This window comes from Onychomys torridus, chromosome 17, assembly GCF_903995425.1.
Source record: "Onychomys torridus chromosome 17, mOncTor1.1, whole genome shotgun sequence".
NCBI classification, from domain to species: Eukaryota; Metazoa; Chordata; class Mammalia; order Rodentia; family Cricetidae; genus Onychomys; species Onychomys torridus.
Window position 1 is genome coordinate 15,833,543 of NC_050459.1, and position 25,093 is coordinate 15,858,635.

At 48.8% G+C, this 25,093-nt stretch overlaps 1 protein-coding gene across 1 annotated transcript; it reads right to left on the reverse strand.

The window, feature by feature from the left end:
* Positions 1-5,619: 5,619 nt before the first annotated feature.
* Positions 5,620-24,186, reverse strand: Xkr5 (XK related 5). Its single transcript, XM_036166857.1, has 7 exons — positions 24,129-24,186; positions 21,772-21,955; positions 15,910-16,094; positions 14,779-14,985; positions 13,197-13,366; positions 11,203-11,305; positions 5,620-7,055 (listed from the first exon to the last, which is right to left on the reverse strand). The coding sequence occupies exons 1-7, from the start codon at positions 24,184-24,186 to the stop codon at positions 5,935-5,937; spliced, it is 2,028 nt and encodes a 675-aa protein (XP_036022750.1). The 3' UTR covers positions 5,620-5,934.
* Between the last annotated feature and the right edge of the window lie 907 nt (positions 24,187-25,093).

Consider the following 25,093-nt stretch of genomic DNA (forward strand, 5'->3'; position numbering starts at 1 on the left):
GTGTATGCTTGCATGTGATTGTGTGCACATGAGTATAGGGTTCTCAGAGGGCAGAAAAAGGTGTAGGATCCACCTTGGACCGGCGTCACAGGTGGTTGTGAGCTCTATGACAAGGATGCTTGCAATACAGGCCCTTTGAAAGATCAGTGTGTGATCTTAACTGCTAAGCCATCTTTACAGCTGCTACACTTTTTGTTGTTGTTGTTGTTGTTGTTGTTGTGGTTTTGGACAGGGTTCATTGTGAATTAACCTGGCTCCTATTGACAGTCCTCTTGCCTGAGACACTGGCATGTTGGGATTGCAGGCACGCTCTACCACACCTGATTTATTTTTTCCTTCGCATTGTAAGTCAGAAGCATTTTCTTTCTCTTCTGACTTGATGGTTGTATTAAGGTAAAAAAAAAAAAAAACAAACCAAGTTCAGCAGAAGTGACTTTCTGGTGAATTTCCAGCCTTTTTGGTCTTTTTAGCATGAAAACCCTCCATCCTGGAAAACCCCAGAAAGCTGGGAAAATCAGTAAGTAGAGTAGAAAAGTCATAAGTAGAGTAGAAATCAGCATCAAATTCAGATAGCAAACTGTCTAATGGGTGGGCTGGGGATGAAGCTCAGGGAACAGCATGCTTGTCTAGAATCAACAAGGCCCTGCTTTGTTCCCAGCACCACATAAACAGGCATGGTGCTGGGAAGGAGGACCAGAAGTTTCAAGACCACAGTTGGCTATATAGAGAATAATACCACGTCAGCCCGGGCCACACGAGACCCTGTCTAACAACAAAAACTGATAGTGAAGAAAGCCAATGGGCTGAGTTTTAAAGCCAAGTCTGGACTGGAGCCATGGCTGAAGTGGGTGAAAGTATTGGCCGCTCTTCCCAAGGACTGGGTTAAACCCCCAGCACCCACAGAGCTATTTATAACCCACCCGTGACTTCAGCTCCAGGGGATCCTACACCCTCTTCTGGCCTCTGTGGGCCCTGCATACACATGGTGTACAGACATACATGTAGGCAAAACACCCGTACATACAAAATAATAAAAATGATAAAAAATGTTAAACTCCTCTGTGGTGTTTAACTAACCCCATTGTGGTCAGCGGATGGGCTTTTAGCCTGCAAAGCACCTCAGGTAAGAGCTGACATGGAGTCTTACAATCCTATGTTTGATAGGGCACAGAAGACCACAAAGAGCTGTGTCCTGCTTGACAGTGTTACACACTAGCCTCGGACCACTGTGTGTGTGCTCAGCACTCCAGGGCTGCCATCAAAGGTGTGGCTTCCCTGTGCCCCCTCCTTAGCTGGACTTCTCACTATAATGAAAGAGATGAGGAAACAGAGCGCAAGGGCCTGAGGATCTGATGAGTTCTATCTGGGACCAACAAAACCCGTAAGCTTATCTGTTTGCCCTTCCAAGTGCCGTGAACAGCCCTGACTTCAGGCAGTTGGTAGGCAGAGCACAGCTAGGAAGAAACGGCGTATAGAATCAGCGAAGGTTAAGAACTGAACAGTGGAAAGACACAGGGATCACCCAATGACAGAGAAATGGATGAGATCTACAGGAACAACCTGGATGACAGTGGGAGTAATGAAGGGCAAGATTTGAGGGAAAGAAAGCTTAGGGGAGCAGGAGATCCCAGCTGGATCAAGAACAGAAAGGGAGAACAAGGAATAACAGACCATGATAAATGAAGACCACATGAGAACAGGAATAGGCAGAGTGCTGGAGAGGTCCCCAGAAATCCACAATGATACATCCTCTGTACACCGCTGGCAATGGTCAAGAGAAAGCCTGATCTAACCTAGTCTGGTGATCAGATGGCAAAACACCCTAACTGTTGTGCTGGAACTCTCATCCAATAACTGATGGAAATGGATGCAGAGATCCTCGGCCAGGCCCCAGGTGGAGCTCCAGGAGTCCAATTGTTGAGAAAGAGGAGGGACTGTAAGAGTGTGAATTGTTGGGACCAAGATTGGAAAAAGCACAGGGACAAATAGCCAAACGAATGGAAGCACATGAATTATGAACCAAAGTCTGTGGAGCCCCCAGCTGGATCAGGCCCTCTGGATAAGTGAGACAATTGAATAGCTTGAACTGTTTGGGAGGCACCCAGGCTGTGGGACCAGGACCTGTCCTTAGTGCATGAGCTGGCTGTTTGGAACCTTGGGCTTACACAGGGACACTTTGCTCAGCCTGGAAGGAGGGGACTGGACCTGCCTGTACTGAATCCACCAGGTTTAAATGAATCCCCAGGGGAGTCTTGGCCCTGGAAGAGATGGGAATGGAAGGGAGAGGATGGGGGGGGGTTGGGGGGGGGGCAGGAGTGGGGAGGACAGGGGAACCCATGGCTGATGTGTAAAATTAAAACGCAAATATAATAATAATTAATAATAATAATAATAATAATAATAAAAGAACTGAACAGTATACAACCCACACGTATTGGTGGGTGGCCCCTCCGTCAACTCTCTTGAGCAGCAAGAGAAAATGTGTATTGAACCTTTAAAAATAATTCATCAAAACGGGTCCTTTGGGTAAATGGAAAGCCTACTTCTCTATTTCTGTATTCTGAGCCTTTGGTGCATTAGCTCTTCCCTCTCATAGACATTTTTCATGGTGATTGCAGGGTCACTGGCTGGGAGAATGGCACGTGGGTGAAGTGCAGCCATAGACCTGTTGTGGTGGCATGGGTCTGTCCACACCTCCACTGAAGAAGTGTGGCTTCCTCCTTATGGAAGCTGGGCCTGGTAAGACCCCCAGTCTCTCTAGCACATGCCTGGCCTGGTGATGGTCCTGGATTGTGACTGGACATACCATGGACATTCAGGCTACAGAAGAGCCTGTGGATGACCCACAATGCCTAGCAATGTGTGATGCAGACAGAGACTTTTGAGAGTCTGTCAAAGCTGGTGTGCCATCTGTAGAGGAGCATGGCCAGCTAGTGTCAGGCCGAATCTTCATATGAGCTTTTCTGCATGCACTATGATAGCTTAAAGAGGCCTCCCCAAACAGCTTCTAAGCATTCTTCCCTTCGCAGGCGATGTAAAATGCCATTCTTACTGCACCTATAACCTCAGCTCCTTAGGAGGCTGCGGCAGTGGGGCGGCAAATTCAAGGCCAGCAAGGGCAACTTATTGAGAACCTGCTTTAAAACAGAAAGTACAAAGAGGGCTGGGGATAAAGCTTGGTGGTAAAGTGCTTGTCCAACATGTGTAAGGTCTGAGGCACAATTCCTAGAACCACCAAAAACAAACAAACAACCAAATCAAACAAACCAAAACAAACCTACAAACAATTCCATTCTGATTTCCCAGCATCCTAATGGCAGTGCCTCCTGTGAGTTGCATTACTATGCTTAAGGGGCCATGGGAAGATACTAACCAGTGTTTCAGAGTGTGAAGGGGCAAGAAACAGGCTTTTATTTGTATGTGTAATTGGAGTGAGGGCAGCTCTGGGAAGTAGAGACGCATAGCATGGGTTCACAGTCACTTGGTTCAGAGGCCAAGGCTCAGTGTCTTCCATATAGAACCTGCCCTGGGTGGTGGGAGCTGACTTTACAGGGTATGTGGAATCTCCAGCTTTTGTGTGGGTCTGGCTACTGTGGTCCCTGGATGAGAGGGATCAGGGTGGTCATTACTGCGTTTTCTTCTGCCAGATCCCTGTGCTTTGGCTTACTGTCTGCATTGGTAGCATTGTGTAATGGTGGCCAACTGTTGAGAAAGCTGCTGCCCTGTCCCTCATCCTTCAGGCGGCAAAAGCAACCCAAACTCCCAACCCACCTTAGCTTAATCAGGGGTCCTTAAATGAAAGGGAGAAGGAATCATGGGAAAAGATCTAGCTTCCAGCTTGTCAGAACAAATTCTCTTTCCCTGTATTTCTCATCCCCTCTCTCCTCCCTACTTTCCCGGTCACACAGTGCCTGTTCACTAGGAGCCACGCAGAAGCTGCTATTTGTAATGACATTTATGAGGGATGGTTAGTTCATCCTTCCTGTATTATCCCAGGGACCAGCTGTGCTGGGCCTTGGTGTTAGAGCTCAAAGATGAGATTGCACCTTAATGAGATTGCGCTCTCTCTCTCTCTCTCTCTCTCTCTCTCTCTCTCTCTCTCTCTCTCTCTCTCTCTCTCTCTGTGTGTGTGTGTGTGTGTGTGTGTGTGTGTGTGGTGACGACAATGGGAGCTTAAAGTATAGGAAGAGATCACCTACAAGGGGAAAGTAACATGGAGTGTAGCTAGGTCAGGTTTGGGAAAACAGCCAAAGGCAGTGCTGGAGTAGATACTGTAGGAGAGACGGTGAGAGGGTCTGTTAGGAAGCAGGAAGATGCCCATGTTGTTCTCACCTGGTTGGGGGTGAGCCTAGGTAGAGCAGGAGCCTGACCCTATGAAAGCACAGGGATTATAATGCACCAATTTCACTGTTAACAAACTCCCCTTGTGTCCTGTCTTGCTGACTCCAGTACCATAATACCCTTCCGCCATCTGTGATGAGTGTACGTGTTTGCATCAAGGATGCTGCTGGCCTTACAGCACACCGCAGGCACTGTGCATCTCCTTAGCCATGTGAGGCTGAGCTAAGCAGTACCACAGTTCTTATTCAGGCCCTATGATAGCCTCTGGACCTAGAGGTGTCCAGAGAGGGAAACCATGAGCCCTATCACATGCTCTTCTCTTTGTTGGTCTATGATTGGGCTTCCTTACCCAGCTGGGAAGGAGAACTCTGGGAAATGATAGGAATAACCTACCAACAAAGGATGCCTGAAGGGAAAGAGTTAGAAAGGAGTCAAACATCTGGGAAAGGATGTTTCCTTCCCTCGTGGATGCTCTTGTCTTACATTGGATGGGAGAATGTAGAGATGAGGGAAATGTTTCTAAAGCAAACAAAGACCCACTGGGTGGTTTGCAGGAAGGACCAGGAGGAGTGCAATGTCACCATTGGCTACATAGTGAGATTGAGATTCTGTCTTAAAACAACCAGACTGCGTGGGGGTTGGAGAGATGGCCCAGAGGTTAAGAGCACTGACTACTCTTGCAGAGGACCCAGGCTCAATTCCCAGCACCCACATGGCAGCTCGCAACTGTCTGTAACTTTAAGATCTGACACTATCACACAGACATACATGCAGGCAAAACACCAATAAAATAAAACTAAATTATTAAAAACAAAAAAAGATAAAAACAACCAGATTGAACCAACCAATCAACCAACCAACCAACCAACCAACCAAACAACCAACCAAACAACCAACCAACCCACCCCTGTGCCTAGATGTCACTTACATTCTGCCAAAGGGAGCTGAACTCAAAACGGTGCTCACACTTTCACTTATGTCCATTATGAGCATAGTTCTCAGTTACATCCAGAAAGAGTGGGTTCTACAACAATAAGAGACTAAAAATAATGTGTCTAGAAAACATTGTTTTTATTTTTTAAAATTGTAGGTGTATGGGTGTTTTGCCTACATGTATGTCTGTGTACCGTGTGTGTAGTGTCCACAGAGACCAGACGAGAGTATCGTTTACCCTGGGACTGGAGTCACAGGCGGTCATGAGTTGCCATGGAATTGAACCTGGGTCCTCTGGAAGAGCATGACTTAACTGCTGAACCAAATCTCCAGCCCCCAAAGCATTTTTAAAAAAGTGATTCATGACTATCCCATGTGAAGAACAGCTAATGATAAAGTATCCAGGATGGAACTGGACTCATGAAAGGAACCGGAAGTCCCTTTACCTCTCCCCGTGTCACTGGAATCTCCTCTGTGCATAAGTACCATGTGCGATGTGTAGGGGAGATTTTAGACATCATCCAATCCTTTTCCCTCATCTTTCCAAATATGTGGGTAGAGATCAGAAGTGGAAGGACACAGGTGTCAGGCGTGGAGTTTCTCTTTCCATGACGCTGAACATCCAGTCTGATGTGTTGACCCGTTCCACCATGGCTAAGGTCAGATGAAAAAACTCACCTCCTGTTTCTTCCTGTCCCTGAAACTATAGTCCCTCTGGATAGACTCCGACTTAGGGGTAGACGTGAAGCAGGGCTCTTCAGCAGGTCTCATCACTGGCAACGCCCTCTGTAGACTGAGGTCCTTGGCAGGCTCCCTCCACTCCTCACACTCTGAACTATCTGGGGCTCCTCCAGGGAGGCCTACACTGGGGCAGAAGTTTCTGCCCGAGACTCTGCCTGGAATGGGACTAATGTTGGCCATGGTAACAGGAAAGGGCTTAGTGACTGCTTGAGGCAAATCAGGCTGCACAGGCCTGCTCTCTCTCAGTGTCCCCGAGTGGGATGCCCGCAGAGCCACTGGGCTGCCCTTTTGGTAGGAGGACGTGGTCCTGTCCATGGTGGTACTGAAGTACAGTGTTGTGCTCGCCTGTCCTTCCTCCCTTTTCAGAGGCCCATCTGTATCCTTCTCCCGAGCTTCAAGGTCGGGCTCAGTCCTGTCCTCTGGGCTGTCCCCCTCCTGTGCAGCTGGTGGCTTCTGGGCTGTTGAACTGTTCTCATGCTCGCTGGCAAAGGAGACAAAGCTTGAAGTTTCCAATGACTCCATCTCTGCTCTCGGAGCACCTGCGTCCTCAGGGCCTTTCTCCAAGGTTGAAGGGTCGCCAGGGGAGGATGGGAGGTCTTGCTGGGAAAACAGGGGCTTCCTCTGCAGATTACAGTGTTGACTCTCCCCCAACACAGGGGGACAGGAGCAGCCAGGGCTGTCCCCTCCGAGGGCTGCGTTGATCTTAGATACATTTCCGGTCTTGAGAGCAAGTTTCACCAACAGCCAGTGGTGGTGATTGAAGAAGGAATACTCCCCCGATCTCTGGTCCCCCAGCCCTACCTCTGTAGTATTCTGCTCTGGGCTGGGGGCCTTATCGAGACTGGTTAGCTCATGGCTTTCCTCTTGGCACCAGCTTGAGCTTTCTGGCCTCTCCCCTGCTGGAACCATGGCCCTGGGAGAAGGCTCTGATTCAGCTCTGTCATTCTCTGTGGGGCCGCAGCATTTCCTCATGAAGTTCTGCTGGATGTCTGGGGATTTTGGATGTAGCAGGCTATAATAAATAACCAGTGAGACGCTGCCTGAGAAAGAAAACAGAAAGGAGAGCATGAGGTTATATTCCGGGACACCCTATATCCTCCTGAGTGACAGGCTCAGTGGCTACTTTGAAGGGAGCCATATCATTTTGACCCACAGTAAGACTCTGTGGAGATTCAGAACTGGATATTGTTCAGGGGGAGTTTTAAATAGGTCCCAGTGTCTAACCGCTACAAATGTTTCTGAACCTAAAAAAGTGTACAACATGGCTTCATGCCTGTTGAGTCTCAGCCTTCTTCCTGGGGGGCATCTGCCATCGACCACTCAAGCTATGTGCAAATGTGTGCCTGCATGTGAGCACCAGAGGCATGGTAGTAATCTCCTAACCTTCAGAATCCCACCACCGGCACAGTGTGGACAGAGGCCAAAGCCGGGGGCGGCAGGAGGTAAGAAAGCAGCCTTGAAAACAAGAGCCCGAAGCAGAGGTCAGGCAATGCTCCTCAAAAGCCCCTATCAAGGCATTTCCATGAACAACAACACTTCCTTTGTGCATAAACATCTTAATCACGTTGTTGTCAACTTCATCTGTGTCCATCAGAAGTGTTGACTGTTGCAATAATCTCTTTAGCAGAGCATTCCAGTAAGCCACCCACGTTATTTCCAGTTTCCTGTCGCACTGGAGAAAGTGCCTGGGTTAAGGGTGCTTGTTAGAGATTCAGGAGATGGGACTGAAGTGTGAGGAGGAGGCTGAAAGCGCCGGGAGATGGCAATGTGACAGGAGGAACCAAAGGACACTGCCCTTAGACCCTCAGTGTCTCTGAGGACAAGGGCAGGCTCAGGGCAGGGCACTGGTTTGTGGTAGGATTGGATGTGGGGACAAGGACCAGCATGCCTATGTACTCCTGTCATCTCTGTGTTGGACACAGCTCACAAGCTAGTTTCTATACAATGCCTTGGAGTCTCACCAAGCCCAAGTGGTATGCAGTCACACATCTTTTGCAGAAAGTCTCGCCAAGGCCAGGAAAGAGCAGCAAGCCATTGACCTATGCTGCCTTACCGACCCGGGAGAGGCCAGCTAGGCAGCAGGATCTGCCGCAGGCAGGGATACTGAGTGCACAGATTTTCTGAGGGATCCTGCCACCTGCTGGACTCTTGGCTTAGCTCCAGGCTGGCAGGCAGTAGGCACTAAATACATGTTTCTTCAGGGAAAGAAGGAAACAGGATTTGGGCAGGAACAGTTTCAAGCCTGTGTTTTTGGAACTAGAATTCTTTCAAAAATAATATTTTATGTACATGTGTTTTGCCTGCATGTATATCGGGGTACCCACATGCCTGCCTGGTGCTGCAAAGCGGCCATCAAGTTCCCTAGAACTGGAATTCCTGACACTTAAAAGCCTCCAAGTGTGTGCTGGGAATCAAATCCAGATTATATGGAGGAGTTGCCAATGTTCTTGACTACTGAGCCATCTTTCCAGCTTCTATAATTTTCCTTCTCTTCTCTTCTTTCTTCTTTTTTTCTTCCTTCCTTCCTTCCTTCCTTCCTTCCTTCTTCTCTCTCTCTCTTTCTTTTTTTCCTTTCTCCCAACTTTCCTCATTCCCTCCTTCCTTCTTTTCTCCTTTTTAAATTTTTTTTTTTTTTGAGACAGGGTGTCTTTTTGTAGCCCTGGTTGTTCCTAAAACTCACACTGTAGATGAAGCTGGCATCAAACTCACAGAGGCCTGTCCTTGCCTCCCAAGTGTTGAGATTAAAGGTGTGCATCACCATCACATGGCTTAAAACTTTTCTTTTTAAAAATTACTTATTTTCTGAGTTCAAGGCGCTTTTCTACAGAGTGAGTTCCAGGACAGCCAGGGCTACACAGATAAACCCTGTCTTGAAAATCCAAACCAACCAATCAAACAAACAAACAAAAAACAAAAAAATTACTTGTTTTCTTGAGATGAAGCCTTGCTGCATAGCCTTGGCTGGCCTCAAATTTGTGTCAATCCTGACTCAGCTAAGTGTTAGGATTGCAGGCATAAACCATCATATTTGGCTTATATAGTTCATTATTTTGTTTTTGATGTTTCTTGTCTTTTGGTTTTTGAGACAAGGTTTCTCAGTGTAGCCTTGACTGTCCTGAAACTTGTAGCTGAAGTTTTCCTGTGTCTCACCTGGTCCACTGCCTCTCAGACTCAGGTAAACACACAGAGTCTTGTGTTAATTAAAACTGCTCAGCCATTAGCTCAGGCCTACCACTAACTAGCTTTTACACTTAAACTCAGCCCATTTCTGTTAATCTATATGTCACCACGTGTTCCATGGCTTTACCTGTGAGCCATTACCTGCTGCTCCCTGGACAGTGGACTATTGTCTCCTTCTCAGTTCTGTCTTTCCCTCCCAGAATTCTCCTTGTCTGCTTATCCCACCTATACTTCCTGCCTTGCAACTGGCCAATCAGCATTTTATTTATCAACCAACCAGAGCAACATATTCACAGCATACAGACCATCCCACAGGAGGAACTCACTCTGCAAATGAGGCTGGCTTCGAACTCACATAAATCAGCCTGCCTTTGCCTCCTAAGTGCTGGAATTAAAGGCATGCACCACTGCCTGGCTATAGTTCACTTACAGTAGTGTTGGGCATTGACTCAGGGATTCTTGAATGTTAAACAGTCCCTCTACCTGTGAACTGCTTCTTGGATTTTTAAAATAGGGATTTTCTACTTAACCCAGGCTTGCCTCAAATTCACTCTGTAGGCCATGATGGCTTGGAACTCATATCAACACTAAGGCTCCCAAGCACTGGATTTATAGAAATGAGCCATCATGTCTGGCAATAACATAATCTGATGTGACTTCAAGCAGGTATCAAATATAATTTTCTATAATGCCCTGGGTTTATGGACTGACTCATAGTTCTGTTGTTTCTCTTCCTTCTTTTGACACACACTTCCTTTCCTACTGGGGGTTCCCTAGAGGCCCAAAGGAAAGCCAGAGATGTATCCAGCGCCACCTGCTGTTAGGCAAAGGAAAAGCATGACGCAGCTCAGCCCCTTCTGAGATGAGGGGACAGATAGTTTTACTTTCTGCCTACTGTGCTTCCTGGAAGTGGTCATACCACCTGGGAACTAGAAAACCCCAAATGAATGGTTAAGACTTTCACCTGTGAAGACCATCACATCATATCCCAATGGAGCCCCTCTTCACAGGGAGAGACTGGGCACAGGCCAAGAGCACATAGGCTGACTTTTACTCTTGCCTGGATACTGGCTGTCCTAGGCTTTCAATTGTCTGTCTGTCTGTCTGTCTGTCTGTATGTATGTATGTATCTCTCTCTCTCACACACACACATACACGTGCAGCTTAGAAATCATCATCTTCTACTCAACTTATGGGCAGCATTTTGGACAGATGTGCTGCTCCTACCTTTGTTTGAGGCTCCCAGAAGTCTAGTCAGTTAGACAAAGCTAAGCTCAGAGTCTCAGGCTGCAGATGGCAGCCTCCTTACCCACAGCCTGGGTCCCATCCCCTGCTCACTGCTCCTAAACTCTTTCCTGTCTTTTCAGCTCATTTTAAAAATACAAGTTGTAGCCAGGCAGTGATGGTGCACACCTTTGATCCCAGCACTCCAGGGGCAGAAGCAGGTGGATCTCTGAGTTCTGAGTTCAAGGCCAGCCTGGTCTACAGAGTTCTGAGTTCCAGGACAACCAGGGCTACACAGAGAAACTGTGTCTTGAAAAACCAACAAACTAACCAAACAAATAGAAAAGCATGTTGTGGCTGAGGAGAGAGCTCATTGGGTTGAACTCAGTGGATTGAACACTTGCTGCATAAGTGTGAATGCTTGGAAACTTACACAAAAGCTGGGCAGAGATGGCGGCTGCCTGTAATCCCAGCACTTGGGAGGCAGAGGCAGGGGAATGCCCAGGGCAAGATGGCTAGCTAGACTATTAGGAATTAGTGAGCTCTAGGTTCAGTGAGAAATCCTGTCTCAATAAGGGGTTAAGGGAGACATCTGGGATCAATTTCAGGACTTCACATGTCTGAGCATCTGCATACACATCACACATGTGCATCCCCACACATGTGAACATGTGCACATACATGCATACATACCACACATGAAAACAAAAAGAATAAAAATAAAGTAAAATACAAGTACAAGTCATGGAGGAATTGTAGCTAAGAAGGCTCATTAAGTCTCACCAATCAGAAATCCAGACAAGACTCCCACCACAGTCCATAGGTTGTTCCCCTGCAGGAAGTCAGTGGCCAATAGTAAGAGGATGGAGTTCTCCAGCAGCATGACCTGCAGGGTCAAGAGAGAGTCACCATACCTGGGCCACACAGCTCCATGCCCTGCTACCTGAAGCTCCTCTCTTCTGTCCTTAGCACCTGTTGGGGTTCACAAGCCCAGGTGCCTCCTCTACGCAGGACGGAGGCCCCAGTGAGATCGCTTCTCCTAAGGGAGGTTTGCTGGTGTGGTTCATGACAACGTCCACAGAAGGACAGACATAAAGGAAGTACAGGGAGGATGACAGCCCTTCGGCACAAGGGATTCTATCCATTCCCACACGGGGACAGCTGACAGATGCTGACACAGGTTCTATCAGCTCAACCACACCCCCAGGATCTGACAGCAGCTCCTTGAACTTCCTGCCTGAGAAAGCTCAATGCTGCCGGGAGCAGTCACCCCTTGTTCTAGACCAAACATGACGAGGGATAACTAGAGCCCTCGCCTCTCACAGCAGACACACCGGAGAGCTTGCCACTGTGAATTCATCCTCTGTCCTTCAGAGATGAGTCTCCCACCCCACCCTCACAACTGCCACCTTAAGGACTTGAGAACACCTTTGTGAAATACAAACATTCAAGGAGGTCACTCTCCCAGCCTGGGAGCACCTTATTCTCTAACTCAAGTGACCCTTCTCTCCCGCCATTCATAAAGATACTGGTCATGTCTTCCTGCTCTCAACAACTCCAGTTAACACACCAGATGGGACAGTCACTAACCACCTCCCTTATTTCCTACACATTTCCATTTCTCTGACTCGACCTTAGCCTCTGCACTACCCCTTCTCTCCTCTTTCCTTTTCCTTCTAAGAATTCCCCCCACCTCTGTACAACTCAGAATTCAGTCCTATCACTACAGACAGAGACTCTCCTTGTCTTTCACTACCTCTGGCATTGTCTCTGGAAGTACCAACCAGACTCCTCCGTGCTCTGTGGTACTTATGCTGCCTTGGCAGCTTTGCCTGCAATGCCCTGACTCCTCCAAGCCTCTTTTCAGGCAGACTTCTCTCACTGCTCGAAGGCCACATCCATTCCCCTGGCTACCAAGCCTCTGTCCTCGCCTGGCCCTTGCGTTTCTCTGGGACCCTGATAGCATCACTTTTCTGAAAACACTGGCTACAAGTTCATTTCTAACGTATTTTAGGCTGTGTGTATGTGGAGATGAATAAGTCCCTCATGGGTGAAGCCACATTTTCCAGAGCTGTTCCACTTTTGAAAAAGGAGAAAGTGAGCCCAGGCATTAAACTTCCAAAGGAAGTAGACCAGCAATGCTGTGTAAAGCTTTCTCCAAAACAAAAATTCCCAGGCCTCATGGGGAAGGGCCTGGGAATCTCCACTTTGGAAAAATCCCCAAGCACATCTGCCAGTGAAGTCTGTTGGGTTGGCTGCACCTGAAGCTCCTGATGATACGGCAATGGTTGGATGTCAGGTTACTTTCAAAGTGTGTAATCACGGTCTACAACTTCTCCTTATGCTAGGCTGTTCCTGTGTGTGTGTGTGTGTGTGTGTACTGTGGTGCATTCACAGCACATACACACACAATGTGCAGGCATGTGGAAGGCAGAGGAGGAGATCTAGTGTCTTCTACTATAACTCTACCTTATTGCCTGAGACACAGGGTCTCTCACAAAACCGGAAGCTTGGCATTTTGGCAAGGCTGTCCAGTAAGGTCTTGGATCTGCCTGTATCACCTCCTCCCCGCAGTGCTAAGGTCACAGGCATTTGGTTGCTGAGAATTTGAACGTGGGTCTAAATGCATGCATAATAAACACTCTTACCCACTGAGCTGATTCCCCAGCCCCTGATATTCCTTCTTTAACAGATGGACAGGTACACACATGCTTATGTGCACCTCCCCCCATATGCTCTAGGGAATGTAAAAATCAGGCTTAAAGAAAAACACTTGCCAAGTAGAAGCTGGCCATTCTGCTTCTGGAAGGGCTGTCCCAGAAGTTGATGTAGCAGAGGATGTACACGGCCCCCACCAGCAGGTTGAACAGCCTCCAGTGGCAGGTGCTTTCCACGATGTCGCTCTGCTGGGCTACAAGCCAGAAGGTCATCACCAGCCAGTGAGCGCCTGGAGAGGGTAAGGGGTGGAAGTCGATGCTCAGTGAGGCCACAGGAAGGGGATAAGGTTGACATTGAACATCCCAGAAGACAGCCTCCACAGCCAGAAGAGAACTGAGGGGCCCAGTTAAGGTACCCATTCCGTCTTTGCATGTCTGCCTCTCTGAGCCTCACAGGGGGCATTTGACCTAGTTTGCCATTGAGAAAATACACTGGCTTCGGTGATGTGCCTCAGGCCTTATATATGGACGCGCTTCTGCTTCCAGAAAGCATCTAAAGATGTAGTTATAAAACTCTCTACTCTCTTTACCCTGTTGCTCTACAAGCCCCAACCCTCCAGACCCAAAGAGAACTCCATGTTTTACTCCTATATTTTAAGATGAATAGCCTCATCTGGAGCATAAGCTGAATTTGAAAATAATGAATAAAATGTAGTTAATTTCTCTGTAAGAACACAACTTTTTTTTCTTTTCCAAAAAAAATGTTCTTTTCTGCCAATAACTGTATTAAATGTTTGCTCTGGGTACATGGGCCAGCTATTTCTCAATGTTCTTGGTTCTCTTAAAACAAGAGTACACTGTTCCCTCTTGCAGAGTGTATTCACTGATGACCAGAGGACACTGCTGTCCTTGGCAAGGACACACAGGCCCCATTCAGGAGTCTGAAGGGCTAGACAGACTCTCGGTCCTCACATTCATATCTGTGCTGCTGGCTAAGAGAAGGTTGGGGTTCAGTGGGGACTTCCTGTTTTAAACAAAGTATCCAGAAAAACCAAAGGGAACAGGGTGCTTATGGAAGCTCTAAACAGCATACACACACACACACACACACACACACACACACACACACACACACACACACACATATATATGGCAGAGTTTCACACAGGATCAGGTGGAACCTGGACCTCCCTCTTGTGTGAGCAATGACTTTCTACAGGAAAGCATGTGCTCCACAAAAGTCTCCTGAGGACTGTGGTTTCCAGCTCTAGCTGGAACTTTCGATGCTGGGATTTCTATGGTGGTGTATCCAAAGAGTCAGCATGCGCTACCCCCATGAATGCACACTCTTGGGAGCTAGGGTCTGGACCTCCATGTTTATGGGTCTGCGCTACTAAGGACTGTTTGAATGGCAGAGCATAGCAGAAGCCATGCTGTGGGTATTCTAGGGTTAAGAGGTCTGGATATTTCTACTTCCTCTTTCTTGGAATTGTCAGTATCAAGAATGAGTCCAGGTTACTTTGCTGAAGAAAGAAGCCACATCTGTGCCTCCAGCCTGCTGAGATCTCCTGGGAACACAGAGATCTGCTTTCTACTGTCTGCATAAGATCCTCTGCCGAACCCAGCTAGCTGCAGATCTAGGACAGAGGATCGTGAACCATTCCTGTTAAGGCTTTATGAACAGAAGAGAAGCCCCACTTACCTCCAACCACCAACACCCAAACACGGTAAACTCTGCAGAACAGAACCAGGCTCAGCACACGGGCTCCCAACATCCCCATCCGCCAGAGCTGCTGGCATAGGAGAGCAGCCCATATCGTGCGGTGGCCTGGCTTCTTGATGCCCAGGAAACGGTTGTATGACACAAGGGCCCAGGACAGTGAAGACCAGGAAAGTAGGGTGCTGATGCCTGGAGGATTGAACAGACAGAGCTCCCTACAGGCTCCGAAGCACACATGGAGATGCCCCCCCATCCCTTCCTGGGAACAACCAATTTCTTATTAAAAACTAGCCCAATGGTGAAGCAGTATTAACCAAGCCCCTTGGTGGTGGGTAAGCCGGCAATGGTATACAGACACACATTTACATGGAAGCAAGGGGAGGCAAGACATGGCTCCACTGCCCGGTGCCAGAGATGCCTTTCTCCTTGATGCCCTTTAAGAATGTCTCAGCCATTTGGCTTCTACGGCCTCTAGGTTAAACTATGGTTAAAAGGATGTGGGATGACATGCGGATCCCAGCCACGGCGCATTACAAGTATTTGTTCCTCACATGAAGGAGTTTTGATGGAAGAGTGGTGGGATGAGCAGGCACATCTGAGTATCCAGACCTTCTGTTTTAAGTTTGGATACTCAAATGGAAGGCAGGGGTGGTGGTGGAGGGGGGTGGGGGGGTGGGGGAAGAGGGGGGAGGGAGAGCAGGAAATAGTGAGGTGCCCTGACTGGATTGGATGCTGGGAACACATCTGCAGGAGACTGAGCTATGCTTCTGGTGTCAGCTCTACTGTGACAGGCTGGACCCAGGAGAGATGGACATGTGGAGGACTCCCTGAGAAGTAGACCTCCCAAGGGAGTTTAAAGGTTATCTCCTCTCTGCACAACTTTTGTCTTAAGGATTGACTTTAGTTATTTTACCCCCAAGAAACCAATTCTCTGTGACTTCATGACCATGAGCAAAAGCCATTTGTAATCATCATTTGTGTTAGTGATCATGAGGTTTTCCTGGTCTCCCAAATAGGAGAATCCTAGAGAGGACACCGGGTCCAACAAGGTCAAGCACATGTTCCTGCCATCTGGGAAGCAGCTGGTGTGAGTCCATGGTGAAAGGTACCCACCTGGCACAATATCAGTGAAGTCAGAGGCTAGGAACACATACATCTGAAGCAAGAGGTGGGGCCCTGTCTGGAGCAGAGCCTCCAGGAGCCTGAGAGCTGACAGGTCAGCCTCCTGCAAGTGCAGTTGTCCCAAGCAGGGAGCCTCCTTTCCCCTCCACAGAGCGGCTGCCGCAGAGTCCCAGTGCCTACAGAGAGCAAAGACATCATGACAGATCATAAAATCAGCTGTGCAGACACCGACCTTTCATATGGACATATGAGGCATTCTCAAGATATATATGCCCACACATGCTCATGTGCACATGCACACAGAACACACATACAGTGCATATCACATGTGTACATGTCCATACATGGATCACACAAATACATGTATACTGTGTGTGTGTGTGTGTGTGTATATGTGTATATATATATATATATATATATATATATATATATATATATATGTGTGTGTGTGTGTGTGTGTGTGTGTGTGTATGCACAGCAGACATGAATGCTAATGCAGTACTCAAGCAGTCATTGTTGAAGGTTTGGTGTTGGGAATAGAAGTGAATGCAGGGAAAGTTGGAGTTTGCAGAGGAGGACTTGGCTGAGCAGGGTGGAGAGGAGTTTACAGATGGCTCTAAGACTTGACGCTCAAACTCTTGGATGTGGTGACACCAACATGGAACAGAAGGAAGCCTGCTCGCAGCTGCTTGACTGGCAGGGGAGAATATACGTTTTGTTTTCAGAAATGAGGGATGTGAGGACAACTGGAGCCTCCCCTCACACCTTGGAAGGTTCTGGGGCTTTTGGTTGTAAATTCAGACTCACGGACAGAGGCAACTGACATGGTCAAGTGGACAGGAAGTGGCTAGAGGAAGTGGTCTGTGATTGGGGGCCCAAGGTGGGACCTCAGCAACTAGTCTCCCTGAGGAAAGAGACATCACCAAGAAGTGGTTGGTGGTGAGGGCAGCAAGTTTGAAAAAGCTCAGAGCATTCTTCAAGTCAAGTGCAGACACAAGGCAGTGCACACAAAGCACAAGAGGCTGCTGGGTTGTAAGAGGGACAGCTAGAAAGGGACCAGGGGCCTGTCTCAAAAATCCATAGGATTAGTCTGCGCAGGGCCTCAGGGCCACAGCAGCGTAGGCACCACTGGGTAATCTTCCTAGTATGCAACAGGAATCAAAAGTCAGAAGGAAGGACAGCATGTCCTTGTCTGTGTTCCCACAGACATACAGTAGGTGCTCTGTTCTGATGCTATCCTCTTGAGAAAGTCCACTAGGAAGTGGCATGGGCCACTTTCCACACAGCCTGGATCACCATACCAGCTGCCCTTCGGTGTCACTTGGGGTTTCACAGCCTACCAGGGGTAAGGCTTTACCCTCACCTAACATCCTCCCTAGGCCTATGTTCTGTAGCAAGGAGGCCAGGGGCCACTACCTGCTATGTGGATAGCAGTGCCCAGTGGCTCCATCTGTGAGGTGAGCCTCCTCTCCCTGCCCGAGTTCGGAAACGCAGCTCCTGACCCACAGCCAGGTATGCCTCGGAGGTCACCTAGGAAAGTCAGCAATGCAGCTTGCTAAGGATCCAAAGATGACAAGCCCACATTCCCATGTCCAGGCCCAAGGTCGGGGCGTTGTCTTTGAAACAACTTCATTTCTGGTGCTGAGGGTCCAGGAAAGATGTTTAGGGTGAATAAGTTTCCTTTTCCATGTTTTCGCTCCTGGAGAGAACTGATTTTCTGAGTCTTTGAGGCCATCCTCCCTGACACAAACTTAATGTTCAGAAAAAACATGTACTAAAACTTTATGCCATAGTTTTCCTTTCCATCCCAGACCATCTCTCCATGGGATGGCTAGTTTCCTCTTCCTGTCTGCTCTCCAGTCCCCACCAAACGCTTTTAGTTCATCCCCTTCCCCTTTGGTTCTAGGGAATGAACCCAGGGGCTTCTGCTTGTTGGGTCAGTGTTCTACCATTGAGCCGCATCCTCAACTCCTTCAACATGGATTTTTATTGGGCTTTGACTACAGAAAGACTAAGAAAAACGAAAGATGTTCTTTAGAGATGTGATCTTCAGTTGTGCAAAGCAAACACACACACACACACACACACATTCTACATGTGTAAATCAAGGAGGAAAAGTGTATCAGCTGAGTGTCTTGCATACAGGTCCTCACTAGGGAGGTGAAGGTGGTCAGTGAGCGTCTCCTGGAGAGAACAGAACAGCTGTAGATATGAAGCTGAGTTGAGAGTAGGGAGTATGAGAGATCTGTGGGAGGGGACACAGGCTTTGGAACAGAAAAACAGCAGAGTGGCTTTGCCAGGCTGTGGTCAGGCAGGGAGATGGAGGAATTCAGGCTGAGACTAGCGGGCAGCTGCTGGGGAGCTCTCTAGGGAGCTGGAAGGAGATGCAGGTAGTGGGAGCTTGCTCTGAGATCCTGAAAGGCACCCAGACTTCTTTTCTGGATGCTGTGCCTCAGCTCCCTTCCCCGTTCCTCTGTCCTGGGTTTCTGGCTGTTGGTGCCGACTGTTCCTGGTGCCATCTCTCGAAGGCTTGATTCGCTCCTTTGCTCCAGGCCCTTCTCTTTGTCCTGATGGTGCCAGTGCTGTTGGCTGGTCCCAGCTTAGTCTCAGACACCGTACTCAATTATGTATGTCTGAATCTGTCAGGCCACACACAACTGTGAGCCATACAGCTGATGGCCCAAGATCTCTAGTTGCTCTCAAAACAACATCGGCCATAAATGGAAGTTTGGAAGTGCAATTACCTCACCTGACAGGTCTCAGCTCTTAACAACACTGCCACTACAACTAGAATGGTCTATCCTGGGCTCACAGCTTGGGGAATGAGTGATCCTTTGGACATGTTAATGTTTTTGGTGATGTTAGAGCCGAGACTGTCAACAGTGAAAGGTTTGAATACAGACATGCTTCATGTGCCTATTTATTGTGTGTGTGTGTGTGTGTGTGTGTGTGTGTGTGTGTGTGTGTGTGTGTACAATGGCACACAAGTAGCAGTCAGGGGACAACTTTTAGGAGTTGACTCTTTCCACCAAGTGAGTCCCCAAGATTGAATTCAGGTGGTCAGGCTTGACGACAAGCACCTTTACCTGTGTTTAAACATTGAATCTGCACCTATCCGTGTCAAGCTGGTCTTACACGCCCTTAAAGTTTGTCTCAACTTTCTTTTCACTAAAGAAAAATTGCTATGTCAAGATGCTCGCTGAGGAGGAGAGTATTTAGGCAGTCTTCCATCCTCCTGGGCTGAGTTTTTAAGTAGATATGCAGGCCTTTAAAAAGGGTGAAGGAGATACACATACACACAGTATTAGAGTGGAAACAAAATGTTCAGATAGGAAAAAAAAACTGCTATTGTGTAAAATGAGTTGTAACTAATGTCAGATTCTCTTGAACAGAAGATTTAACATTATAGTTTGTGTTGTTTGGAATTAAAACCAGAATCCATTTCTGTCTTCAGTCCTTGCATTTTTCATAAGGGGTTTTACCTCAAGGGGTTTGTGTTTAATTGATTTTTCTGTTGGTAGTTCATTCGTCTGCGTTTCATTCTGGAGTCAGTTAATGGGCGGGCTTCATTTTATAAAGTTCGAGATTGTGCAAAACACAGCTGTTCTGGCTCCCCCTACAGGCGCTTTGCCAAACTGCAATGAAAACCAAACCAAACCTAAACTTCAATGGCTTGTCTCCTGCTTTGTTTATGAAGAGGCTGTGTACCAGAGTGAGAGATTCACCACTTTCAACATCCAGCGCTTCCTGCTGAGGAGGCAGACTGCAGTTGGCCTCATCTGCAGTTTTTGGAACACTGTGGAGGGGCATCTGTTATGCTGCTTCTGCCTGCCAGGAAGTAGAGAGCCTAATCTGCCGTCCAGTTCTAAAAACTGCACATTCTGGCTTTACCGCCGGATGTGTTACTTTACCTCTTCCTGGAAATCAATATTTATTTTTCCTTGAGTTTCTCATGAAAATTTGTTTTTATTTATGTGAGTGTCTGTTAGCTCCCCCCATCTCCCTCCCTCCCTCCCTCTCTCTCTCTCTCTCTCTCTCTCTCTCTCTCTGTGTGCGCGTATACACACACACACACACACACACACACACACACACACACACACACACGCACGCGCGCGCCTGTGGAGACCAGAAGGGGATATCAGATCCCCTGGAGCTGGAGTTAGAGGATGTCGTAAGTCATGTGAGTTCTGGGATTAGGAGTAGCCTGTGCTCTCTATTCCTGAGCCTTTTCTCCACCTCCTATATTGTTGTTGTTGTTGTTATTATTATTATTATTATTATTATTATTATTATTATTTTGAGACAGGCGTGGAACTCACTATGTAGCTCAGGCTGGCCTCTACCTCACCGAGTTCCTACTGGCTTTTTATCCTAAAGGCTGGGGGATTAAAGGCTTGTGTCACCACACCAGGCTGCATACATTGCCTTTTAATCACCTGAATGGCTTTTCTAAATTAGCTATACATGCCTTTTTGTTTCTCCTAATCTTGGATTTGCACTTATCTTCTCATTTATCCATGTGCCAGAAACCATGCTGTCACTTTGTAGTGATGTTGAGAGCTCAGGGGAGTTCACTGTCAAATACCATAGACCTTGACCGATCTTCAGCCTCTGGCCTCATTTCTCTGAAGGTTTACAAGTGTCCCCAGGGTCTCTACAGAGCCCCAGAAGGCAGATTTACCAGAGAGTAGATAGGGATGCTTCTTTCTAAAGACTACTCTGAATTCTGTTTTTGAGCTATCACATTCTTGTTTGTATTGAAGCTCCTCTACTTGTTCGATAAGCCATTGTCTTTGAGGTCTCACCCTGGACAGCCAGCCACCTGACCAGCAGTGAGCCTTCTGGCCTTCTTACAAGCCCAGGCAGACGAGGGGGTAGATAGCAGGTCGTGCTCCAAGAAGGCTGCTGTCCCAAGTTCTGGGAGATGACTACTTCCCGTTGCTAGTGACAGCTCTGTTGTTTCAGAGAACATTGAGCTCAGACAGGAAGGCCCAGCTAGTGAGAAACTGCTGTGGCACATGTGTGTTCTTGATGCCTTTATATGATAAGGGTCCACCGGGGAGGAACCTGAAGAGGAGGCAGTCACCTGATGTCCCTCTGGGAGCACCTTCTACTCTGACCTGAGTCCTACTTGGGTAGACACAGAAGGCACATGCTCCCACGGCAGAGAGCAGCCCTTGGCAATGGCACCTTGGATGCCCTTCAAACCGTCATCACCTGTGATTTATAAGCACTTGAACTTCAGATTCACCTGTCTGGCTCCTTAGTTCTTCCCCTTTTATGAAAGCCCCTCAACTCTGGGGTTCTGGGACAGCTGAGAGCAGAAATGTGCTGTGCGTGTAAACACACAGCTTTCCATCTCCACTTCACCTCTGGAGATGCCTCTGAGCACACCACCTGTACCAGATCCATACCTGGCAACCTTTCATACAAAGAAAAGAAAAACAACCCCCAAACCACTGGCCTTAGAGCCCAGGCCACTTCTTCCTGCCACAAAAGCATAAAGCAAATGCCATCACGTGGGCTTTACCATCGAGTTTGTGGTTGATTAAGTCTGTGCCACTGTCATGGGCTAAGGCAGTAGGGGTCAGATGGAACACTTTAAGCAGACTCATTTATGTGGCTCCAGAGGTTGATTAAGGGGTGATGTAGAGCCTGACTAGAGATAAGAAAAAGCATCTGAAAGGTCTCTGGTGAGGTCAGGGGGAGCCCCCTGATGTTAGAGATGCTTTAGGATGCCAAGGCCAAACAAAGGTGTGGCCCTGAACTTCCATGGCTTTAAGGTTGAGGTGTTAAGGACAGGGGGAGTTCTCCCATGGCATGGGACGGAAGAGAGAGGGCTGTCCTTACCGCTTCCAGACGCCAAGCTGCAGAAGATGCAGCAACACCAGCCACCAGTGACCCTGATGCCCATCTGCTTGGAACCACAGATAGCTCAGGGCCTGGACCAAGAAGCCGGGCAGGAGAACAGAGAGGGTCAGCCAACCCCAGAGGAGATGACCTGCAGCAAAGTAGTAAGCGATGGTGCAGAGGCCTGGGGTGAGAGAACGGGGAGGGCGTGGGAAGGACAGAGTTAGGCAACTGTTTTAGAAACGCTTGTCCTTGTATGTCACAATGCTCTGACACCCGGAAGACCTTCCTGTCGCAGACAGCACAGTGTTCTTCCAAGAACGTGCCAGGGATATGCACACTAGCCAGCCCAGAGCTTCTGTCTTATGCCCAGGCACCCTGGGAGATGGTACTGCTCTGCCTTAGCCAGTCCATCTCCAGGGGCCAAGTGAATAGAAACCCCCCTTTAGCTCAAAGCTCACTGAAACTAGCCACAGAGACCAAATCCTCTGAAACTGTTCGCCCTGGTCAGCCTGCCTTGTCCGAGGAAGCCCAACCAGAGGTCTAGCTCCTGGTTAAATGAGTATTCCCATATGGCCCCACATGGCATGCCCTGCCTCTATACCCCTGGGACCTGTGAGCTTTCCTAAGCCTGTCCTATCTCCTTGTCCACTGGGCCATTTCACAAAAAAACAAAACAACCCAGGTCCCAAACCAATCTGACACAGCGTCCTTACCATTAGCAAAGAGCCAGCAGGGCCTGCTAGAAATAAGACAGGTACAAGGTGTGTGTGTGTGTGTGTGTGTGTGTGTGTGTGTGTGTGTGTGTGTGGTTGTTCATGGGCTTACACAGAACATGTGTAACCAAGTACCTGATGGCTAGTATGGGCTCAAACAGGTGAACCCTCTCCTAGGGGAGGCCCAGGGATGTGGGGGCCAACAACATGGAGTGATCTCATCCTCATCACACTGTTGCTGCCTACCAGAGCTGCTTGTGCTGGACTTCAGTCACATTATGTGTGAGGCTGACTTTGTCCTTTCTTTTGATGTGTGAGCCTAGGGATTGAACTCAGGGCTGTGTCTATGCTAGGTAAGACCTCCACCACTGAGCTATCTCCAAGCCCACTTTTACTTTTTGTTTTGAGACAATGTTCTGCTAAGTTGCTCAGGCCAGCTTTGACCTCTTTCTCCAGCCCCCTTGGGTCTAGAACTGTCCACCCCCACCAGCCTCCAGTGGCTAGGATTACAGGCCGGTGCTATCTGGCCAGGCTCTGGCCATGGAACCTTGTACATTAGCAAGTAACTAATAGTACTACTGATTACTGAGAGTGGCAGTGGAGGGCACTCAGCCATCCACTACTGTTGCTGGAGTTTCCCCAGCATCAACAAAGAGTGTGGATCTGTAGACACAACCCCACTGCTCTGCGGCACAGCGGGGAACCTGGCAGCTATGGGCAGAGGGATTGGCGCCATTCCTTCCTCGGCCTCAGGTAGTCTGGTGCTCTAACTCCAGGAGATTCCTGCTAAACACTCAACCCTTCCCTGTTAGAAAGCTAGGGTGCCTGGGTCACTTTGGACAGCAATGTGCATCCTAGCCTCTCCAGGGTCCAGTCTAGCGCCCTTTGGAATTCTGAGCGTGTATCGGGGCAGGAATCTGCAGGGACTACGTTGCCAGTTAAGGGTAAATTTCAGAGGTACCGTGTTCAAGAGGGAAAGCGGAACTTTGGAGGTTCAGGGTGGCTGAGTCTCCTCAGGGACAAATCCTTGTAGGAGAGTGGCGGAAGTGGATGGAAGCACTTTACGCCAGCACCGAAAGGGTTACAAGTTCAAACACGAAAGGCGCGAAAAGTAATGGCCATCTTGCCTCACCTCCACCGCCCACAGGACCCATGTCCTCTGCAGACAGCGTTCTACCGTGTCCCAAACCCCAAAAGGAAATCAATGGCCTTTGTGATATCATCCCTCCACTCTCCCAGCGCTCGGCTAGCAAGCGGCCACCCCAGCCAGGAAACCCGGGGCGTCCAGGGAGCCAGGGCACCTCACCAAGCGCTGGCACACCACGCAGCCTCCTCACTCAGCTCTTTGCAGAGCCCAGGCTGGAGTGAAGCGGGCAGGAATTCAGGAGCCCGGGTTTAGGGTGTGGAGAGGATCCATACCATGCATGGAGGGGTGTCTGCATGGGTGGCGGGAATCATGCATTAGTGAGGGGTTTGGACCGGGAGTGCTCTGCAGGCTAGGAGGGGAGCTACTACTGTGCGTGCATCCCGGGGCCTTTGGTGTTTGCCGCCTGCTGGGACAGCAGTGGCAGAGGTGCCCCGCACACTGGGATGGAGAGGGGTGTTGGAGGGGTGAGTACTCGCGGGCTGCGCCGCACTCACGCGCGCTTTGCTCGGCCGCCTGCAGCAGGGCAGAGAGCCCCAGGAGCCCCGCGTACATCTTCTGTGCCGCTGCCGCCTGCGCCCGCCCCTTCCCCTGCCCAAGACCAAGTAGGGGAGGCTTCCGGCCTGGGGCCCCAAGGCAAGAGGCTTTTCGTCCAAGCCCGATGCCGAGTTGCTAGCGGGGGTGGGGGTGAGGGCGGGGACGTGTGGGGGGGTGGCGGACAGGTTCTTAGGGGGCAGCCTCGCTTGGGCTGCGATCGTTGGTCTGGGCCAGATTTGTATGCTGCCCGCCCCCTGAGTCCCCGTGTCCCCCCTCCCGCCCCAACGTCCTGATGGCTGGAACAGCGGGTTTGTTGAGAGTCGAAAGAGTTAGTCACTGGATGATTACAGAGGTCACAGTCAGTGGGTTTGCCCAAAGACGGGTAAACCACTAGTCAGAGCTGTGTGTGTGTGTGTGTGTGTGTGTGTGTGTGTGTGTGTGTGTGTGTGTGTGTGATGGGAGGAGAGGGATTTGAATAGTTGATTGGGTCTTTTGAAATCTTTCAGTTATGTGGTCAGAAAAGGAGAAGGGAGGGCAAACTCCCCCTCCCCAACAGCTGTTTTGCTTACAGACCTTTCCCTCAGGTATCCTTGAGGGTTAATCCAGATTCCCCCAAAGCCAGAAGTAAACCTGCCTAAGGAAAATCTTTCTGGGCGATGAGAAACATCACCCTTAACGTTGGTTACAAGGCAGTGGTTCTGAAGGGTGTGGCCATGGATATGGGGGGCAAAGATTGTTCTGAACTCCTGATGTGCAGTGGAAAATCGTTTTATAACCACCGAGGGCGTGGTAGAAAAATTACTAAGGAGAGATCAGGTCTGCAGAGATTCTGTTCAACAGGACCTAACAGAACTCCTACCAAGGAATAAGAATATATAAATTAGGAATGGGAATAAACATTGTTCATGATTGGTGTGAGGTGGGG